The 22,356-nt window shown below is 40.7% G+C and overlaps 1 protein-coding gene across 2 annotated transcripts in view; it reads right to left on the reverse strand.

Annotated features, from left to right (window-relative positions):
- The window catches only part of Bnc2 (basonuclin zinc finger protein 2), a gene marked incomplete at its 5' end in the record, with an annotated part of 336,957 nt that overhangs the window by 267,711 nt on the left and 46,890 nt on the right, over positions 1–22,356 (reverse strand). Inside the window, 2 exon segments of one of the 2 annotated variants that reach the window (NM_001106666.2) lie at positions 6,367–6,567; positions 15,402–15,527. In NM_001106666.2, the coding sequence (NP_001100136.1) occupies positions 6,367–6,567; positions 15,402–15,527 (327 nt within the window). 2 annotated transcript variants of the gene reach the window in all.

Genomic DNA, 22,356 nt, shown 5'->3' on the forward strand with positions numbered 1-22,356 from the left:
TCTTCCTTCATTTCTCTTAAGCTTCTTGGAAGTCAAAGTTCCTCATAAGGTTATCCTCCCCCCTTTGCCTCTAACCCCAGGTGCTTCAGTGGATGAGGGGAACCTAGCAAAATATGGACGCCAGCTGCTCTTCTGGAAATAAGAATGGCATCAGCTTTGGCAGATGTAGGTGACATCAATCATTTCCTATGACCCCCCAACACTCTTCTGGCCGAAGCCTAGAGAACAGTGGTTAGTGATCAGCAAGCGAGTATATGAAAGGCACCAGCAGATCTGCACATGGAGGAGAACGCATGCGTCCACACACATCACACTCGACTCCAAACCTCCCAAAGGAAACAACTCCTGGAACCATTATACCCCATGTTCTTTCAACAACAACAAACAGTGAGTTCTAGAGAAAATGACCTTCACTGAAAAAAAAGTGTCCCATGATTCACTGTTTTCCTCACTGCAGAATTCTCTCTCTATACTCTGGCGGGGGGGGGGGGGAGTTCACACCTAAAACAATTTAACCACTGTAGTTCATTCATGAATACAGGGTAAAGGCAAGTCCCAATTTCCTCTCCTTATACATACATACATACATACATACATACATACATACATACGTACATATCATATATATACATTCTAGTCCTCATTACTAAGTTAGCTGTAGACAGGCATTACCTACATGTGCTAAGTGAAGACTGACCACAGCGACGCCCACTGTGTCTCCCTTTAAGTAAGTGTGTGCAATGTCTAAGCTGGGAAAGAAGAAACCCTAGGTTTTGTTTTTCACTGAAGTCTGTGACGCCATCACACTATCTGTAACAGGCTGTTCCTTTGGAATCAGCTCCTGTGTCACAGCGACCTGGCAAGCTTGAATGCTTTCACTGTCACTGGAATCCTTGCAATCCTGCCTTGGCTGTGACCCATTCACGTTTGTCCCAACTTCCCAGAGATGCCTTGTTCAGCATCTAATTAGTAAGGGAGGGATTGTCGGGCTCTTATCCCTGACATAGGCATAGGAAGCTATGCTGTGGTGGAAGCCTAGGTCTCTCCTGCTGCATAAGTCGACTCCCATAAAGCTACTTGTTTACAGGTAACAGGAGGACTGAAAAAAATAATTTCAAAAAAATGATCCCCAACTATGCTTAAATTCATTTTAAGTGCTACATGTTAGAAATGAGCTCTAAATTTGTGAATGAGTTTATACATGTGTATACACATCTGAGGATACACGTGTGCATGCTTCGTTACGATTATCGTTATGTTACACGGAATATCATACATACATGGCCCACTACATTTCCACTGCATTACATGGTACACAGAGCTGTTGAGTGAAGTCTGCAGGTTATCACAAAGTTGGAGGTAAGGGCTGACACGCAGGTGCTCACCTCTTAACCACAATTTCCAATCCAGTACTACTATGACGATTACCCAGATATTAGATATTCCTACTTGTATGGTACAATATTAAAATGAATGTCAAGGATTACATTTCAGTTTCAGTACGCACCTATCGTTAACACTTCAAAATAAAGCACAGCATCTCTCAAGTTAGGGCAACTAAGACAGAGGTAGCAGCATGCCAATTCCACAAGCTAAAACTATTTGCCACCAAATATAAACACTTATGTTAACATAGGGGTAAGTTCTGTGGATGTGGAGTTCATCCTTTTTTAAGTAAGACATGATTATCCAAATATACCAGCTGTAATAAGGACACATTAAAAAGGAACTGGAGATATTAAAGAGAAAACAGAGAGGGAAGCCTAGAAAAGGTGCTGCCTCAGAAGGAAAGTCATTTTCAAAGGCCATTAACTATCAACTGCTTTACTCGTGGCTCTGATTAAATGAGACTCTTCATCCTAGGAAAAGGGATGTCTAGTTTGGAGGAGAGGCTTTAGCATAAAAATATACTGCATGGACCACAAAGAGTAACCAAGCCACAGCACACAGTTTAGGTAAGTGACCAACAAGAAATGCGGTATGCGGATCTTTAAAATTGTTAGAGATGTTCACATTACTTTTGGAGGGTTAGAAACCAGGAAAAAAAACCCCACACATCATTTCCATTTTAACTACAAATCCTATGACTGGGACTGTGTTTGTCATCACGAATTGAAAGTAGTGAAAGGCCACTGGGAGAAAAATTTGAATCGAGCATTCTTGTGAATGAATTCCAAGGAAAGGTTGTTATACATTTCTTATATATCTTTTAATCCTGTCTCAGGGAACTGCTAGGTTTTATACTAGTCAGAAAGTTTACTCTGTCATCTATCTGGTGAGCAGATGGTCTGGTATTAATGTAAATCACTGATTTAATTTTTAGCTTTGTCGATTTTGTCCCTCACCTATCTAAGAAATGATTTCTCTGGTGATAACTAACACATCATGCTAATGAGAGAATCTAATACACAATAGAAAAATGTCACTACTAATAATATTCGCATGAAGTTAAATAAAGCAACTGTAAGAGAATGTCAGACAGTTGTTCTTTAATAAGACACAGTTTCACAATGAAATTATGTTGTTAATTTTGTTACATCATTGGGTGAATCTTAAATTACTCCATAATGATGCCCAGCGTCGTTTATAATTCTAACTTAGTATTTCACTCTACTCTGAAAAGAGACCTTATTAAGGGATCTGCATATTATTTGAAACAGGCTAAGTACACCTGAGCAATAATGAAAAGGTATAAACACCTCTGGTAATCTGGGGAAAGAGCACTATCACCGTTACCTGTACGTACGGTGTGCTTTCTTAAAAAGATTTTGAGTTGATCAAACTATACCCTCTCCTGGGGGAAGCTATAAGGATTTTATTTGCTACTTTCTCAAATACACAAACATGTACAAAATATGTAGAAAACAATCAGCTTTCAAAGTCTAATAAAAACAAAAAGAAAGAAAAGAACCTTCCGAAAGCAAGTTCCTTTCTCCAAACCACCTCCCACTTGTCTTTTTAACAATCCCTTAAGAGATTATCCTGAGAGAAACAACCTTTTCAGCTTTAGGAGATAAGGAAAAAGAGAAAATGATTTTGGACATTACCAATTCGTAACTGAATCCAGAACTCTCAATTACAAAAGTCAACAGCTACACCTTTCAAGGTTCTCTAGTATCTGTCTACAAGAGACTATTATTTTTCTAAACAGCAACAACAAATCACATTTTCATGTTAGTGAAAATAATGGAAGGTAGAAAAATGAAGTCAGGAAGACCCATTTAAAGCTTTAATGGGGACAGATTTAACTCCACTGAGTCGGAGTCAAATCATTTGTTAATACTGGATAAAAGAAAAGATTTACAGTTAAGGAAATCTAACTTCGTTCAGGGGAAATGCAAGATACAGACTGTCCCATGCCCCTTTCTAGCTTACCTTTAGAAGACACAGACCTAGACTATTAAACTTCAGAGTTCAACGGTCTTTCCCAAGCATACGTTTTCTATAGCTAACAGCGTATGTGGTGAAGTTCTCTACAGCTCAGTCTTTACACATCTTGTACTGGCTCTACTCGTCAGTCTTGTCCAATGCTTAACGAGGTAGTCAAGGAAGTCTTAGTTTTTATTCCATGATAGGAAACTGTGAAAAACTGTATTAAACAGATTTCATTCACCCCATGAGCAATTTTTAAGAGATTAAAATAATCAAGCAGAAAAGCCGTTTCTAGCCTAAAAAATTAGATATATAGAATTCTGCATACTTGATTAAATTGGAGAAACTTTTTTATCTTTAGCAAAAGCTTGCTTAATGCAGGTATTGAAACTATGATTCCTCATAATTGTTGACTTTAAGAGAGAGCATTCCAGGAACTATCACACATACATATGTACACACACACACACACACATACACACACACACACATATGCATACACTTTCTCCCACTCACATACTCTGAACCAGCACTGCTGATCCCTACACATAAGGAAAACAAACACATTAAGCATGCAGAGTGCAGACTTTTATATGTAGACAGATTTGAATTTAAGACTACACAATCTGAAATGGCATCTTGAAAGAGAAATAAAAGTGCGTGCGCATGCGCGTGCACACACACACACACACACACACACATACACACGTAAACACATACCCCCTTTCATATGACTTCCAAGAGGCACAAAAGGTAAATATTTAGTGACTGTGAAAGTAAATGGGAGGCTAAGCATCCCTAACGACAACAAAAATTAATAAAGGAACTGCAGTAAAATGGTGTAATCGCAATACTTTTTAAGATTGTGGTTTTCATGCTTTGTCACAGTGCCCTGTGTCATAACCTGTTCATTAGCCTGTGTCTTTATTCTCCTCACAGGCACTGATGCTCACCACATGCATGCATTCATACAGGTACATACAAAACAGATCTTTGTATGTACCCAGCAGGCACACAGAAAACACCTCGATGATCATACAAGTTTCTCTATAAGAAATTTAAATTATTTTCCTAATCCTGACCTATTTTTTGTGTAATTTGCTTTTATTTCTTTTAATCCTAAATGTTTTCCACCAGTTAAAAGTCTCCTTAGATGCAAATCTACTTGGAAATGGGCTAGTGCCAAAGCAGCAATCTAACACCATCTATGTGGTTCAATAGCCATTTATCAATTGATCATTATCTCTATCTGTTTTATTAACTCTTTTTTCACTAGAGGGAAAAAAATGCAATCTAACCTTTCAAAGCATACATGTACACACACACTCCGCTAACTCAAGGAAAACCAGGATTGGTAGTATCTAAATTTTAAAGTGGGACACAAGTTATTAGGTACTAAGGTCAGTGAAAACACACCGTGTTCCAACCACAAGAGAGAGAGTCACCCAGACAGAAAAGTGCTTCAGAAAAACACCTAGCAAAGCGTTTGGCAGAGACAAGAAGCATCTCTGTCAGACATGAAAGGGACTTTTCAGGAAAAAAAAAAAAGGATCGCACATAAAGAGTTGCTTACTGGGTTTATGTTGATTGCATTTAAATCCCAGCTTACTGGATCAGCAGTTATCAGGGTCCCTCTACAGGATGTCAAAATACACCTTATTCAAATACATTTCTCCTATCTAAAACTGGTTGATAAAACTGTTTACCAATTAAATGTTACAAGAGCCGGGCTTTATGCACTCTCTTTGGCAAATGTTATTCCTAAACTTGTGACAGTTTACAGCCTTGAAAATTGTTTTCTTTATTTCGTTACCAAACATTTGAAAATCCACGCCAAAGTATTCAATTTCCGCGAACTCTTACATACAAAAAGCTTAAATAGCAGTTGCAGTATTTTAAGGGAGTGGGGCAAGACCATTTTTTTAAACAGCCGCCATCTACTTAACATCCTAGCGCATTTGTCAGTACTACTTTGGTGCTGCGTGGATGATAAACTAACTCTTGCTTTGTATGGGTTTGGGGTAGGCTTCTGAAAAGCAAGACGTGTCTGGGAGGGAGGCACCAGGGAACTTCCCTCCCTCACTTGAGCACAGTCCAAGAGGAAAGTTTCTGGGTTGTTTCCCCTTCGCTTCCTCTTACCCTCGCTCCCCCGCGGAGCCGCAGAGCCAGCAATTGTGCAAGAGGAGCCGGGCGCGCAGGGCGCAAATCACCGAGCGCTTGGTACGGACGGCTGCGGGTGATTAATTATCCGTCCGCTGGCCTGGCGCTCTCCGGGCGGCTCTCCCGGCAGGGTAGCAGCCGAGCTGCCGGCGGCGGCTGAGCGAGAAGCGGCTCTGGGAGAACACAGGGGCCGCGCCGAGTGTGAGTGCACCGCGCCGGGCGGCGGGCGGCTGGCGGGTGGCGAGCCGAGCGGCTGCGCCGCGGCCAGGGGAGCACGGGGAGAGTGAAGCCACCGAGAACCGGAACGGAGGCCGAGAGCAAGCGGGAGCGCAGCCTGCCGCCCTTCGGGTTGACCCGGCCGGCAGGGAAGCCTGCATAGCCTCGCTCAGGTCTGAGTCCAGCTGCTCCAGACACCAGAAGTCAGACCCGCTGCTGTGAGGGGCCCGCGCTTTCTGACTGTTCGTTGCAAGACCTACTTAGAGACAGCAGACACTTTGACTAAGTCTTTCACAAAGATACATTTGTTAAGTATTGGCTTTTTCTCTTTTTAGCGGGAAACAAAGAAATAAATTAAGGCTTCGCAGGACCCAGGCTGCACAGGGTGAAACTTTGCAACAAATGCCTTTGCTTTCTCTAACTTCGATGTCCTTTCCCCCTTTTCCTTAAGGAGCCCTTGGGGAAGCCATGAAGTAACACTGCACATTCCAGTAACACAGAAATCACAATATATATATTTTTAAATTTCAAAAACATTTAGAAAGAAAAGTAGCAGGAAGAAAAGGGCAAATAACAACTCGAGATTTCTTTTTTTTTAAAAAAATGAAAGTAACTTACCTGTTGGGACATTCTGAATAAGAGGTTAGTATCAGCGTTTTGCCATGTCCCCATGAACCCTGGTTCAGCCGCAGTCGTTCTGGTTCCGAACTGCATGGAGTTGTCAGTACAGGAGTCTCTTAAAGTCAAGTCTCTTGCCCTCTTTGGCTCTCTGTCTCTCTGTGTGTCTCTTTCTCTCACATCCACTTCTGCCTCTTCTGACTGAAAAGTGAAGGTGGATTTTTTGAGCTTCTTGGCAGCCAGGAGCAGGAGTATAGTGTAGTTAAGAAGCTGGCTGAACTGTGCATTTCATTTGGGAAGGGGGAGATCTGGGGGAGGGAGGGGGGTCAGAGCTTCCTTCGCACCTTCTGCACAGATATCCCTATCATTTATGCATAGATTGTGACTCCCCTAGCTTGCCTTTGCTCGGTTTAACAGCTGCCTGTCAGGTGTGCGGGCAGCACTGGAGACCCAACCATCAGCTTCAAACCCTCAGCCACTGCATGTCATTGGATAGCAGAGCTAGGAGTCAACTGCACTGTTCCACTGTCAGGCACCAAATGACACCCTGCACGAACCCCTCTCCAGATACACAGATAGATACACACTCATGCGTACTCCACGAAATGCCACGGACACTGTCCACAAGGCCAGGGAGAGCCAGGGCCCTTCCCTGGAAATTTTCCCCAACAATGCTTTCTGCTGTAACATGTTATATCCAGCACCAGTCTTTCCTTTAAACACTTGTAAAACTATGAGACTTAAATATTTTTTAATTACACTGGAAGCGAGTGAAGTATTCATCTGGAGGAGAACATAAAGTTTGCTCAGTGTTTGCTTTTTTGTTTTTTTTTAATATTAGCTGCCACAAGTCACACCGTAATGCTAGGCTATTTATAACCACATATAAACTCATAGAGAAAATAATATACAGAGATTTGACCTTCTATTCTAAAGGGTGAACAAGCAAAGCTACCAGTTAAACATGGAAGATGTACAGTAAACATATGCAAAAATAAACATATACCACTTAATATCCAGCACCTCAGGCCATTAACTACCAAACCGAAGGTTAAATAAAGAGACACTGAAGGCGGAGACGAAAAAATGAATACCTTTTCTTAAAGCTCACAAGCAGAATAAAATCCTTTGTTAAAGTTCTCAGGTAAGGCATCTACATCAACCTTTTACATCATAAAACAGGGCAAAAGAGGAAGAAAAAAAGGAAGCCTGTCTTATTTCAGGCAAAAAGTAATGCATATAAAAACTCCATTTTTCATTCAGGATCTCTATGGAAAATTCTATAATATTTCCTTGCCTTGTGAAATATAACCTTGATAGCAGGTCATATTTTTAATTAGACCAGTTTTAAAACAAAACAACCATTTATTAGATAGTATTTATCTTCCTTATTTATGGAAAGGCAGAACTGAACAAAATCCACTGTACATAAACACTGTAACTTCAAAATGGAAAGCTAAATTCATGCTATCTCATAAAAGGAGTCAGCAGGAAAAAGCCATCCTTCCTAAACTTAAAATGTAAGGCACATTAATCTTCAGCCACTTACAAACACTGAGGACAAATGTAGCACTCTGCTTGCTCCTTCTTAACTAAAGAATAACAATAAACCTTCCTCTCAGAAACAACAAAAGAAACAGAAAAGCGTTTCGATGGCAGCCCGTGTCATTAGTGGACAATGAGAAAAGATGAGCAAACGTACACTATGTTGACACAAATGTGCCTTCCCTTCTAGAACTGACATCTCCTGAAAGCTTTTCTGTTAAACTTCCCTCCAGTTCACCACCATTAAGCACAAAAAAGTCTCAAAAGAAGCAAATTCAATATCTGAAAGGAGACATACAAGAACCCAAAGAATTGTTGCCTTAAAATATATTAAGTCCACCTGTGGTCAATAAAAATATTCTTTGGCGGGGGAGGGCGGGAAAAGCCCCTGTGAGTCAATTGTCAACGGTGACTGTACCTTTACACTATTACCCACTTAACTCCCTCTAAAATTTGCTAGCCTCTTGATTTCTGAAGTGGCTCTCAGTGCCTCAGTCAAGCTGCCTGCTCAGCTCCTGACCTCCCCACTAATGGCTGTTATTTGTGGGAGGCTTAAGGACACTGTCAATAGCAAGCTTCCTCCTCTCTCCACTCAAGCACTGTTGTATCTCCCTGCCTGCGTGTTCTCTCTCCTCTTCTGCTCCCTCTCCCTCTCTCCCTGTCCTTCCCCTCCTTCCCCAAGCTCCCTCACAGCCTCTTCCTATTTTTCCAGCCCCACCCCTTTCTCTCAGTTGTAAGATTCTCTTCTTTCCCAGGTATTCCCCCCAACCCCCTCACATGTGGGCGTGGGCATGCACACACACACACACACACACACACACACACACACACCCCCCACAAAAATCAACTGGCATGCAGCAGCAAGCACCTGCAGTAATAGACTCTTTTATTAAAACTGTTATTCTGCAAGACTTGAAATTCCCCATGGATCGGGCCATGTCAAAGCCGATATAATTAACTAGAGGCTCAGCAACGGATCAATTACCAGACAAGCAAGTGATAGTGAAATCAATGAAAGATCATCAGCCACATTATCAGTGTTGCAACTCATTAGGGCAAAACTGAGAAATGTGCTCAACGCGAGCCCAAGCAAGGTGGCATTACAAAACAAAGGGCTAATTTGGAGACCCTGCTGTGAACAATCTGTAACAGAATTAGCCTTTTTTCCCCCTAAACTGCACAGCTCCATAACTAAATGTGACAGACTGAGAGAAGCAGTTTATTAAGACACCAACCCCAAGTTTATTTAGTTCATAAACTCTCTCCTAGAAAATCAATACAGTCTGTACAGGGTTATTAGGTTGACTAGCTAATACATCCAAATCTGCTCTGCCCAGCCAGCCAGCAGTCCTCTGACAAAATGCTACCCAGAGTATGCAAACCGGTCTCTCTCAGACTGCAAGTTCTAACTGAACAAGTCTGCAGTATAGCTATTACCTAAATATTCCTGCCACAGCCACGCCTTAGAAACATCAGGATAGCCTCGTAAGAGTCACAAGAAAAAAATCACAACATTACACAATCCTCCATGGATGTTATCAAACAAAATCTCAACGAATTCCTAAAACCAGTTAAAGAGTCAAAGCTTTGTTGTAATGAGACACCAGCCCAAAGAGTTACCCAGAGATAGATGTATTAAAATAAAGCACAAGCCTAAATCGTTTATTATGCTTTGTAATTTTTAAGTTTTGAATCTTTTTTAAAATAAATTTTAGAAAATAAAAATCTGAACCCTGTGGAAATTACCGAAATAGGTTATGTGAACTTGCCATTCATTTCCATAGAGAAATGTAGGACCTTGATAGTCTTCTAGCCAGTAAGAGACTTGAATCGTTTTTTTTTTTTTTTAAGACTCAGGTCCAAGACAAACAACAAAACCAAGGCACCAAGATATCTTCCTAGGCTTTCCATTGGCTCTACACTCTGTAAGTTACAGAGGAACCCTCTGAAACCATTTGTAACAAGTTATTTACAACTAGGCCATTGGGATAAACATCATTTCCACAATTATTGCTTTCTTTTTTTCCTGATTCAAAAATCATGTCCTTCAGATTAGGGGATCACAGTCTGAAAGGTCACCCGTGAAACTCCTCACATTCCCTGAGACTGAGAGAATTAGGCTGTATATACTGAGAGGTCCACCAATGAGTTCTCAAGGTCCTGAAGAAACTGTAGGACTAGGAGTAACTCCTCTTCATAACGCACACGCACCAGACACAAACACACACAGACTCTGGAATGGATAAGACCAAGGGACTGAACGAGATTAGGGAAACAGCTTGGGAAATGACTAATGGTATTTTAACATTTAAAAATTTAAAAAAAAAACTGTACTATTAATATGCCATCAGGACAGTCAACTGGCTTTAAGATTCTAAATCCTAAACCTTAATAAAAAAAAAAGGTAAAATTCAGTTTACAGATGCTACAATCAAATGCTTGTTTTTATTGGGCACCTTATGGAACATTTCGTCAGTCATGTTTCTAAGTATTATTTTTAAAAGTCAAGCATATCTACTAACCCTGCACTATTTACATATACTTTAGATAGTAATTAAAAGTTGTAATTACAGGAAATTCATACTTTTAGAAACCTTTTTGCACATAACTACACACTGTGCATGTACCCTCAATGAGATCCAATTAGTAACAAAGAATTAGCATTCCAGTTAGTGTGGGATAACAAGACTACAGGGAGGCGCAGTGCAATTCCACCAACAGAGGAAGGCACTGTGCTCTTTCCTGCTCGCTCTCTAAGCAGTAATTCCCACAAGTGACTGCTTAGAATGTTACTGTCTTTTTAATATTTGACAGTAACGTGAATTTGGGTCTTTCCTTCTTGTTTTTTCAAAAACTGTACATTGATGCAAGAGTTTGTCACAATTACTGAAGGACCGTGCCAAAGAATGCCATTTTGCATATACTTTTGGAGTAGACTAGTTTTATTGTGTTGCTTTTTGCTTGTTTGAGGGGATATAACCCATCATATCTTTTGATTTTTAAAGATGAGTTCTTAGCATGTAGCCCTGGCTGGCCTGGAACTCACTTTGCAGACGAGGTTGATTTGGAGAGATCTGCCTGCCTCTGCCGCTCCCGTGCTAGGATTAAGGGTGTGCTGCACCGTGCCTAGATTCACTTTCCTTCTTTGTATTTAATTTCTTTAAAACTCGGGGCTTTCCTAAAGGTCGTAGCTCTGTGCTGAGGAAGCTCTTGAAGGCTTTCCTTTTTCCTTTTTTCTTTCTTCCTTTTCTCCCCCTAGCTATGACTACAACCACATAAGTCCCGAACAAATAGAAAATAAATGTATGGTTTGTGTGCACGATTTAAGAAGCATCCCCTGGACTTCTGATGGCTTATAGAGCCATACCTGTGATTCCCTGGGTTCAGCTCAGCAGCGGTTAGCAGACTGTAATCTGTAAGGACAGTGTACTGGCCTTTGCTCTTCTTTTAGTCACAATTCACTTCCAAAGCTTGGTTAAGTACAGAGCTGGGTTAAAGATCAGTGGTTTTTCATGTGACACGCGCTGGTATTCATCTAATGGCTTGTCAAGACAAAACTGTCCCTGTTCTTGCCAAAATCATAAAGTGACGCTCCACATCGCATGGCAATCAGTGCTTCCTCATGGCGAAACAACCCGAGCTTTCTGTAACTCATTTATTTTATAGAAAAAAAAAATGTTAGCTGGCTATCCAGTCTCAGTGTACAGAATCAGGTTGTTGTTCTCAAATGTCTCTCTCCTTCTTTAATGTTTTCCCTCTCAGAATGCCAAAGCAACATGTAAACTAGTCACTAATCAAATCCAACTTTAACAAATATGGCCATACTGAAGCCCAGGTTCCTAATGTATTAAGGCACATAACTTAATATATGCAGATTATGCAGGAGCAGCAGGCTGGGCTCAGTCACAGAGGTGGGGCAGACAATTGAGGAAATGTCATTTTTCTTGAGAACAAAGTGTAGGACTTGCTTTGCAACATCTGTTGGTCTGTGTGAAATGTTAACAGATGTCTTAAGTGGAAAAAAAGGGGGGGGAAAGAATTAATAAAGGAAAACTCCTCTGAACAGATAATCCACCCGAATTTCCATATTCCTAAGGAAGAAAGTTGACAGCAGTCTTTTCCCCTTGTGAAGCTGCCATCGGTACTCTATTGTGCCATTTCTTTTCCTACACAGAGTTAAGGAAGAACAGTTTTGACTCGATATAAAGAACAGAAAAAAGTACAACTAATAATAATTTCAATTTTAATTTTTTCCATTTTTTGGGGTTTGCTCTATAATTATACAGTTATTCAGGTTTATTGTTTTCCCTAAACTTACGAATACAATTTGATGAGAGGACAGTAAAATATTCATTTCCCTTAAAACATACAAACCCAAACATAATGAATACACAAGCATGTGTGTGGAGGAAAAGAAAGGAGGCAGGATTAAAAGCTATTCTTAAGGTCAAGAGCTGTGTTTTTTTTTTTGGTTTTGTACTGTTGTTTTGTTTTTTGTTTTTTGTTTTTGCAACAGGATTTTCTACATTGATCTGACTGTCCTGGAACTTAGTATGTAGATCAGCCTGGCCTCAACTCGAACTGTCTCTATGAATTATCTTCTTTAATGTAAAGATCCTCATCATTACAATTAAGATTCACTTAGTATTTATACCTAAGTCTTTGCTTGCCAACGGATTTCCAACTTCTTTCTTTCCGTTACTATCTTTGTAAGAGAAAGGTTTCAACTGCCAATGTTCCCAAACAGTAACATCTGGTAATCATGGATACTCGGGTTAGATTTTTAAGGGACCAGAAAAAAATTTGCATATTTAGCGATTGTTTTTCTTGTTTCAGTTTATTAGATGACTTAGACAAGCATTTATGCAGCAGTCTTTAATTCAGGTTTAAAGATAGCGTACAGGCAGGGGGTACATGGTGGTTCAAACTTTTAATCCCAGTACTTGGGAGGCAGAGGCAGGCAGACCTCTGAACCTGAGGCCAGTTTGATCTGCATAGTAAGCAGACCTGAGAGAGGTCCTATCTTAAAAAACAAACAAACAAAATTAAACTAAACAAAATAGTGATTCATGCACACGGACAACTGAATGTAACCAAGTGTCACGTGTAAATGATCTGAATTATACAGTCTATTACTTTTGCTATTAAAATCTTTAAGACAAGAATTTAGGTTTAATGCCAACAAACTAGCTAATTCAAAATTAGCTTAAAGGATCTTTATGAAAAGGAGAAGAAAAACAATTCATCCTATCATGCTGTCATCTTTGATTGGTATCTCAATCCTGACCCTCCTCTTCCAAGAGTCTGAGTTAGATTTCAGATGATTCTTCATATTTATAATATTCATATTATAATATTCATATGACTATATTTTATATATAGTTATTTATGTAACTATATATAAGTGCCTGATGGCTTTGACAACCCAAGTAGGGTATTTCAACATATAGTAGCTTTAACCAGAACAACCTGAAGATTTCAGGGAACAAGATCAGGGTCCAATTTTTATGTAAGTGCACCCAGCCATGTCTTCATTATTTAGCTAGTTTTCTGCCAAACCACTCTGGATATACTAACTACTCAGATGTTAACTCACGAGAACTCCAACCACATCACTGCACAAGACAGAAATAATAACTGCTATGCATTGACAGACGGAAAACGGTGACCAATGCTGACAGAGAAAACGTTATGCATTCAAAATATCTTTATGTGGCCAGAAAAGGAATACAAGCTCTCTAAGTAAGGTTTGAGCTACTTTAGACAGTGACATTAACATCCCCCTTAGGGAAATATTACCTAAGAGCTTTAGCCAAAAGAAGAGAAAGTGATCCAATTGACACTTGTCTAACTTGACTCCCCAGTGAGGGCTGAGCGTCAGAACACACTTCAAGGAAAACACTCAATGCTACAATCCGTGGACACTAAAGATATTTAAACGGACAGATGTGGTAGGTACAGTAGTTCAGGTAGTTTACAAAATGCTAAGGAATGCTGAATCCCTTGGAATCAAGATTCACATTTCAAAAAGGCATCTTCAGTCAGTACAGATCTTATGCCTACGAAAGATCAAACATTTTACTATCTTGTTTTGATCTAAAAACTGAAAAAATGACTTTAATCTTTTTGTGTGTACAAGCAGTGACAAAAGCTTTCTTACCACAAGCAACAGTTGATATTTTTTTGAGAAAAATCTTCTTAAAGAGTGGTGTCTCTCCTTAAGTGACTATGAGGATAAAAATAAAAAGCAAAAAACAAAACACCAACAGGCTGGGGCATGGGGGTGCACTGGGGAATTACTTTCCTATGACCATGAAAGGTGTAGGATTGTAAAGATAATATTAATGTTTTTATTTACTTCCTCCTAAAAACTACAGACTGAGATGCTGGCAGCCCCAGTAAAAATGTCATAATAATAGTTTAAATTACTGTCAAGAAGGAAGATTGAGATTTACTCTAAACACACACACACACACACACACACACACACACACAAACCAAAAAAAATCCCAAAAAAACATGTTGCAAGACTAGGCTCAATACCTTACAATTATTTGAAAATATAATGCTTCAAAGTTAACACATTAAAACAGGATACACTAAAATTAACATAAAATTAACATATGTAACTCTCAAACACAAAAATATAAATTAAAAAAGGGAAATTTGTGAATAATGCCAAGACTATGGTAAACATACGCCTAAGCATACACACATTCACAAATACGCACAAGCACACACACATATACACACATATGAACACACACACACATATACTCACAAACACACATACATACAAAAACACATAAAGAACATACAAACATGCACAAACATAAACTCACACAAATACACAGATGTGCACATAATCCCACACAAACACACACTTAAATGAAAAACACTGATGCAAAGAAAATTTGAATGACTTTGGGATTGTTTTTCAAATCAGAACATTTTAAATGGGAAGAATGGAGGCATCTGGTATAGGGACCTCAGCTGGAAGCAAGTAGACAGGAAGTTTTTCACATACAACTACATTGTCTGTCCATCCAGCTGATGTCCTGGTTATGCTCACCTCATGAAAACTCATCAGTGTGTGTGTGTGTGTGTGTGTGTAACACATATACATTACAGTTCAATTCCTAAAGATTATTTCCCTGACACATCCATTTTAAAAACAGTGATGATTACAATAAATCTGCCCTACAACTATGTTTAAAAAAATGAAAAGGGGGAAAGAAGAGATGAAACAAAAGAAGACTTTATCATTATCAAAATCATTCAAATGACTGCCACAAAATTCTACTGCATAGAGTATCTTCAGAGGTAAAAACTGTTGGTCAGCAGGTAAACACATTCATCTCCTACCATGCACATGATGGTGAAAGGCAGCAGAAGTGTGGAACAAAGAACAAATTATGTGGGAACGAACCTCAACAGACAGTCAAAGACTGAGCATATGCAAATGACTTAAAAAGGAAAAAGCGACATACCTCAAGTTGAGATGGGTCAACGCCACAGCATGGGACCTTAAAATGTGCTTGCCAGTCTTGATCACCGAGCCTGCCCTCCGACTTGTAACTGAGGCAATTGGGAGGTGGGGAGGGCACAAAATGTGCCTGTTGAGAGATTAGAAAAGGAAATTATATACAATGTGCAGGCGGTATTCCACAAAAATCTGGGTTACATCAAGATACTTGATCTTAAAAACTGCAAACTCTACATACTCCTCTGACCACTCAAGACACTTGTAAAAAGAGTTGATTACTAAAGTTCATAGAACCAATGGTTACATCCATGAACCGTAAGACAGCAATGAGGAGTAACAGAACAGTTCACTGATAGGTAACAGGGCAGGCGACCAGACTCAGGGCTTCTCGTGTGCACGCATAACTCTGCTAGGAAGCCAAACCAGCACTTCACTCAGACCCTTTTAAAGGGGGACTGGAGAGTTGTGTGGGTATCTGAAACCAGGGCTGCCAAACACAAGTTCTACGAGTGAGCTACATCCAGCCAACACCCCAACTCGCCCCATTTTCTTCTACTAGCCATCAAGAAAATCATTATAGACCTTCCTGCTCACTGCTGAAGAACTACTTATCAAGCTTCACATACCAAGTACAAGAAGCGGTGGGGAACCCCAGAATAAGACATGATCCCTGCGCACGGGTTTATAATCTACTATAGAATAGAGGTCATGCATGAAAATGACCTTATATAAATGAGAGTGTGGGAAGGCAAGAACAGTAAGTCCTTATGATTTAGGAAAGGATGACTTCCCACTGATATGGGGAAAGAAAGCATCTAAGCAAAGGCTGCCCTTTGCTCTGGGCCCTGAGAGACCACAAAGATTCCTCAAGGGAGACAATCCAGCTTGATTAGAGCATAGGGAGGGTGATGGATAAAGCAGTAATGAATGAAAGCATGTGCAGGCGATAGAACTTTGGGTAAGAGTCTCTCGATCCACTCAGCTGCTACTCTGATACCCACCAAGTGACCAGCCAAGTCTACTAAAAGACAACACTACCACAGGGTGATTGTTAGTACTTTTAAAGAAAGCACATCTAGGACAACACGTTAAAACATGAATAAAAAGAAGCTAAGCGATCAATCAGGGAACTATTATAATAAATAGGAGACCAGAATGACAGATACCAGGACACATGGAAGGGGGCCAGAATGACAGACAGCAGGACACATGGAAAGAGACCAGGATGACAGACAGCAGGACACATAGCAGGAGACCAGAATGACAGATAGCAGGACACAAGGGAGGAACCTGGACAGAGAGTTCTTGTAGAGAAACCAAGTTAGTTTCCATGTTGGGTGGCTCACAACTGTCTATAATCAATCCCAACTCCAGGCCATCCAACATCTTCTTCCAGCCTCCACAGGCACCTGCATGCATGTGCACACACAAGCCCCTCCCCAAGATGCAGATACATACCCAGGATTAAAGATAAACATAAATCTTTTAAAATATGTGGATCACAAAAGCCAGTGTGACCCTCGGGATCTGATTGGCAGTCCCTTTTACAGAAATAAGAATCAAATCATTTAGAGGAATAGTCAAGCTCAGCGAGAGGACTAAAGGAATGTATAATCTGTAAAGACAAAGAGGCGGACATGGTAAAAATGTTCCTTGAATGAATGAAAGGAGAGAAAAAAGTACGAGAAATGTGGCTTGAAAAGTCAGTAGGACTGAAAGAAGTGTACTTAGGAACAAACAGCTTGTTTTCCACTAGAGGTGGTTTAAAAAAGAAAGTCTACAGTAAGCATAGGGGACAAAGCCAGTTGAGAAAAGGATATTGCAGATCTAAGCCAGAGGGGAAAATGATATAAAGGGTCCTAGGAGAGAACGTGATAAGAACACAAATGAAAAGGTTCTCTGAAGAGAGGAAAAAAATCCCTCAGACACCAAAGGAATGATAAAGAAAAACTTCCATGGTAAGAAACGCAGGCATTAAGGCCGGTGGGTGATGGCACCCCTCTAGTCCCAGCACTTAGGAGGCAGAGGCACGTAGATCTCTGAGTGTGAAGCCAGCCTGGTCTACAGAGTGAGTTCTAGGTCAGCCAGTGCTACCCAGAGAAACTCTGTCTCAACAAAAACAAAAACAGAGAAATTCAGGAGTTGGGGTGTGTGTGTGTGTGTGTGTGTGTGTGTGTGTGTGTGTGTGTGTGTGTGTGTGCACATGTGAATATATGAACAGAACCTCCCAGTCCACTCAGTGTTGACTTCAGGAGCGGACAACTTGGCATTGAATAACCAATTAGAGGGCATCTTCCTAAGGGAAGACAACTTCTCTCAGCATCTCAGTTGCGCCTGTGGTTTTTGTCTGGGGTTGGGACCCCATGAGATTTCCCTGCCCCCCGTCCCCCACATTGTCCTCCTTCAGGCCTTGCCATATTGTAACAATTAAAGAAGATGAGGCCAGAAACTTGAGAAGGAGCGAGGGTGGGGCCATGGAAGTTGTTAGAGGAAGGAAAGGGAATGGGGAGAAATGATGTAATTATATTTTACTTAAAACAATAATAAATACACGTAATGTTTTAAAAAAAGAGACACAGATATTAAGAGTCCAGTTAGGAACACAAACTAGAGAACAACTGGAGAAAAGGAAAGGAATAGTCTACTCAAAAGGGCACGACGGAGGTCAGAATCCAGGAGGAGTGAGCAGATTCAGTGCCAAGCGGCAGAGGCGGGGTTGGCTCTGAAAGTACTTGAGAAGTCTCCTCCCAGTCAAGTGGCTGAAAGACAGTGCAGTGGACTTAGTTCAGAACATGCACTGTTCTTGCATGGGATCCAAGTTCAGTTCCCAGTACCTACATAAGATGGCTCACAACTGGTGTAACTATAGTTCCAGGGGACCTGATACCTACATACATATGTACATATGTACAATCTCTCTCTCTCTCTCTCTCTCTCTCTCTCTCTCTCTCTCTCTCTCTCTCTCTCTCTTCCTGAAAGATTTATCTTTTAAAATTTAAAGAATCTTCTTTTAAAGGCAGTGCTGTTAGGAGTTGGAAATGCTGACATACTGACACTGAAAAATAAAATAACGAAAACCAGTCAGGTGCTCCTAATGCAGAGAACAATGCTTTGCTCCAGAACACATAGCCCAGAAGGAAAGAGAACTCTGAGAACTATAGTGATCACACACATTCCCACAGTGATGAGTCCATGTAAGAAATTAAAATACCAAGAATAGATTTTAGATCAAATTATTTGATCTTTATTTATTCATAAACCCAATTCTAAGCATATACAGGGAATTTTTTAAAAGTGGCTGTAAATTTACTCCTGGCTAAAGAAATTCCCCAAAGCAAACAAAAACTGGAAATACTTTTTAACTATTATCACATACGCGATTTAAATGGAGGAAAGAGGAGATGTCTAAAAGTATTGCTTCATTAGCAGACATGAGACAAAGCTGAGGAGGTAAGTCCCCCCACCCCTTACTGCTAACCCCTACCTCCAGGCCCATGTGATCCAAAGTCACATCAACTCTCCACCCAATTAGTGAGGGCTGCATTAGGAGAACTCAGCACTTTTAGTCCAGAGTCCCTCCAGAGACTAGGGAAATGAGTTCCATCACATGGCCAGAATCAACAGCCACCGAAGAAACACCTCAGGGACATGGACAAAGACATTTATCTGCTGTGCTGGCAGCCACTACAGCCAGTCTTCCTAACAGAGTCCTTTCTGTAAGGACCGCTGTCTAAGTGACCCGTCATATAGCTTTATAAAGTAGCATTAATACTGTGGGCCAAAATGAGATTGATCTTTGAGCTTCGTGGTCTCCTGTTGTCAACAGTGCATTATAAAACCAATACTAAATACTTTATAAACAGGTCTCCCTGCAGTGTATTAGAGAAACAGTGCATATTTCATGCCCCATAGTTAGGTAGCCACATATCCATCAGGCCAATAAATTATTTATTAGATACCCAGAAGTGCAATAAGAGTCAATAAACTAACTTCTGGATAGTTGTATGCACTATTTCAATGGAAATTATAACCTGGCTGAGAAAACATTCTCACTAACAATGGCGGCTGGAAGGCCACCCCGCCCCCTCAAGTATACCATTAGAAGGGAGCACGTATGTCTCAAGCAAGAGAGAAGAAACTCTATGTCCAGAAGATGATTTTTGTTCCTGAACTGTGATACCCAACACCATATGTATTTCTTTTGTTTGTATACACAGGCCTCTGATTCTCTCATCCTCGAGGACAGCTCGGGGTGGTAATAATCGGTAGAAGCATTTCTATCACACCTCAACCCAGGCCAGATGACAGCTCCCACTAAGGCTTTGCACTTGTGATCTCAAAGAAACTACGCAGCGACTTGAGTGTGTGTACAAGGTCTGTGCTACATGCACAGCAAAAAGTACGGAACTTATTAACCAAAGGTTTAAAGGAACTTTCATTTATTTCTTCATTTCTTCCCCCCGCCCCTTGTATTTTGGTTAAACCTCCCAAGCCACTAGATACGAGTGATGCAGTCACCAATGCCCAGTCTGACATCATCGGGCATCTACAGTTAATTCTACCATTTCTGAAAGAGGACCTTCTGCTCCGGAACGCATTCCAGCCCTTCAAAGAATAATGTCTTCAGCCGGGAGCTATTTCTCAAGCTATCAGAGGCGTGGACCTTTGTGTAGTATTGCGGGTGCCATGGTTTCACATGCTGGCCACATTAGTACTGAAGAGCAAGCATCTGTAACCCACAGCTGTGTGTGCTCCAGCCCCAAAGCACCCGCAGGGCCGGTGCCAATGCAAACCACTCTTCCCGTCCCACATCAGAACCACACTGGTTTTCTTCAGGAGCCAGACTCTAGATACAGTCCTGAAAGTGGGGCTTTGGGTACTTTCCACTGACATGATGGGTATAGACTGTCAAGAAGAATACCATCAGAGGCATTGGCTCTTTCCTTCTCCCCATCCCACACTGAGTGGATAAGTTATAAAGGGGAAAGGGAGGGGCAAGTGCAGCAGAGGATAGGCTCAATGAATAGTGTGCATGTGTATAAAAATGTGCTTATGTAACACAAAACTATGCACAATGAATATATACAATGAAAATATTTTTTTCAGAAAAGGAAAAACAAAGGTTATATAGTATTAAAGTATCTTGAACAGCCCCTAGGGAAACAACCTAAATGGATAAACATATAGTGTGGTTTTTCCCATAGTGTTTTTATTTTTCTTCCTAATATCTTATAGCTTTATTCCTACAGGCAAGAGTTTTGAAGGGTGAAACACATTTTATGAGGGTTAGGTGAAAGCGAAATTAAGGATGAGTATGAGAGAGATGATTTCACATTACTTTCTCAAAGAAACGTCCCTGAATCCCTATGTCATGAATCCCAAAACGTCCCTACACATCATGAATGCGGATACAAAAACAAGGACCGAGACTAAGTTCTTTGTATTATTTTCACCACTACAACCACAACTGCTAAGATGACTCTTCATATTAACGAGTTTGGTATGAAGACAAACTACAAAAGATGCAGCCTCTGACCTCAAGTACTTATCTATGTCTGTGGGGATTTACTACTCCTGCTAGATTTACTTTCCTTCTCATACTCTCGCCCAGAGGAGGTGATCATCACTCGAGACTTGGAGCCTTTCCATGGGTGGGGCTTACATATGGCAAGGAGAAGGGGTATTTGCCCTTGGACACGGAGGGTACTAGATTCAAACCTTAGTGAGTCTGGTTCGCTTGCAGCAAAGAGAAAGGCTACAATTTCTGAAAACTTGACAATGATCTCACTGAGTTTGAATAAAAAGGGAAATCATAAAGTGTGAAGGTACACCGTGCTCAGTGCTTTATCATATCAAGCACACGGATGCATGAACGGTGTCACTATGCACTGAACTGGCAGCACACAGCTAAGTCGGTATGATGCAGCGATCTCTGCACACAGCAGCCCACATGCATTTTATTCATATTCCAAGTGTGTCCAGGCAGTCAACTGTGTATAGTGATTAGAAGTCCAGCAAGGAGACTTCTTTAAACATATGTCTGACTATCTGTAGAAGCTTTAACTTACTTGAAAAATCACTTAACCCAAAATTTCCAACTCCAAATAGTAGGAGTAGAGGTAATTTATAGAATTGTTGTGAAAACTAATACTTTGGTTAATACAAAAGGTTTACCTAGTTTCTAATCATAGATACTCAAGAAATAGGAATCTGTCCTTCTGTATCTTTCTCCCTCTCCTCCGTGTGTGTGTGGTGTGTGTGTGTGTGGGTGTGTGTGTATGTGTGTGTGTATGTGTGTGTGTATTTGTGTGTGTGTGTGTACAGATTTCAAACTAGATGGCCTTGAGCATTTTTTGTTTGGCTTCATGTGTTTTAATTAATGGCCAACATATAAAGTTCAAGAAATTTTAAAGTTAAAATACAAGTTATCAGCTGCAGGGGTGGAGGAGTGAGTTAGAGAGAGGTAAAGCGTTGAAAGATGTAGCAGAAGCATTCCTTTACAGCACCTGTATGCTGAGGTGGAACAGAAGCCACTGTCTTTCTTAGCCGGCACCCTCTCCCCCCACCAGTCCCCTACCCTCACCTGTTTTCCTCATTTTGTTGTTCTCCGTGCTACTTGAGCCGCTCAAGCACTACATATGGAGAGGTCATTCCCACACACAAAGGAAAATGGCATTTAAACAAGGCTGGCCTTGAACTCACTGAGATCCACCTTCCTCGGCCTCCTGAGTGCTAGGATTAAAGGTGTGCACCACTACGCACAGCTCCAGATGTTTCCCATTGCTAGCCTCTGCTGCTATCACAGACACGGGCTTTGTGCGAGTCAGTCAATAGAGGTAGTTCTGAAACATATTTGCTTTCAATCAATGGAGCCCTTTTCTCTGAAAAATGAAGATGTGAATTCTGAACATGGGTGAAGAGCAGTGCAGAGCCTGGGTTTCTCGGTCTCCGTAATTTGA

This window comes from Rattus norvegicus, chromosome 5 (assembly GCF_036323735.1).
Source record: "Rattus norvegicus strain BN/NHsdMcwi chromosome 5, GRCr8, whole genome shotgun sequence".
NCBI classification, from domain to species: Eukaryota; Metazoa; Chordata; class Mammalia; order Rodentia; family Muridae; genus Rattus; species Rattus norvegicus.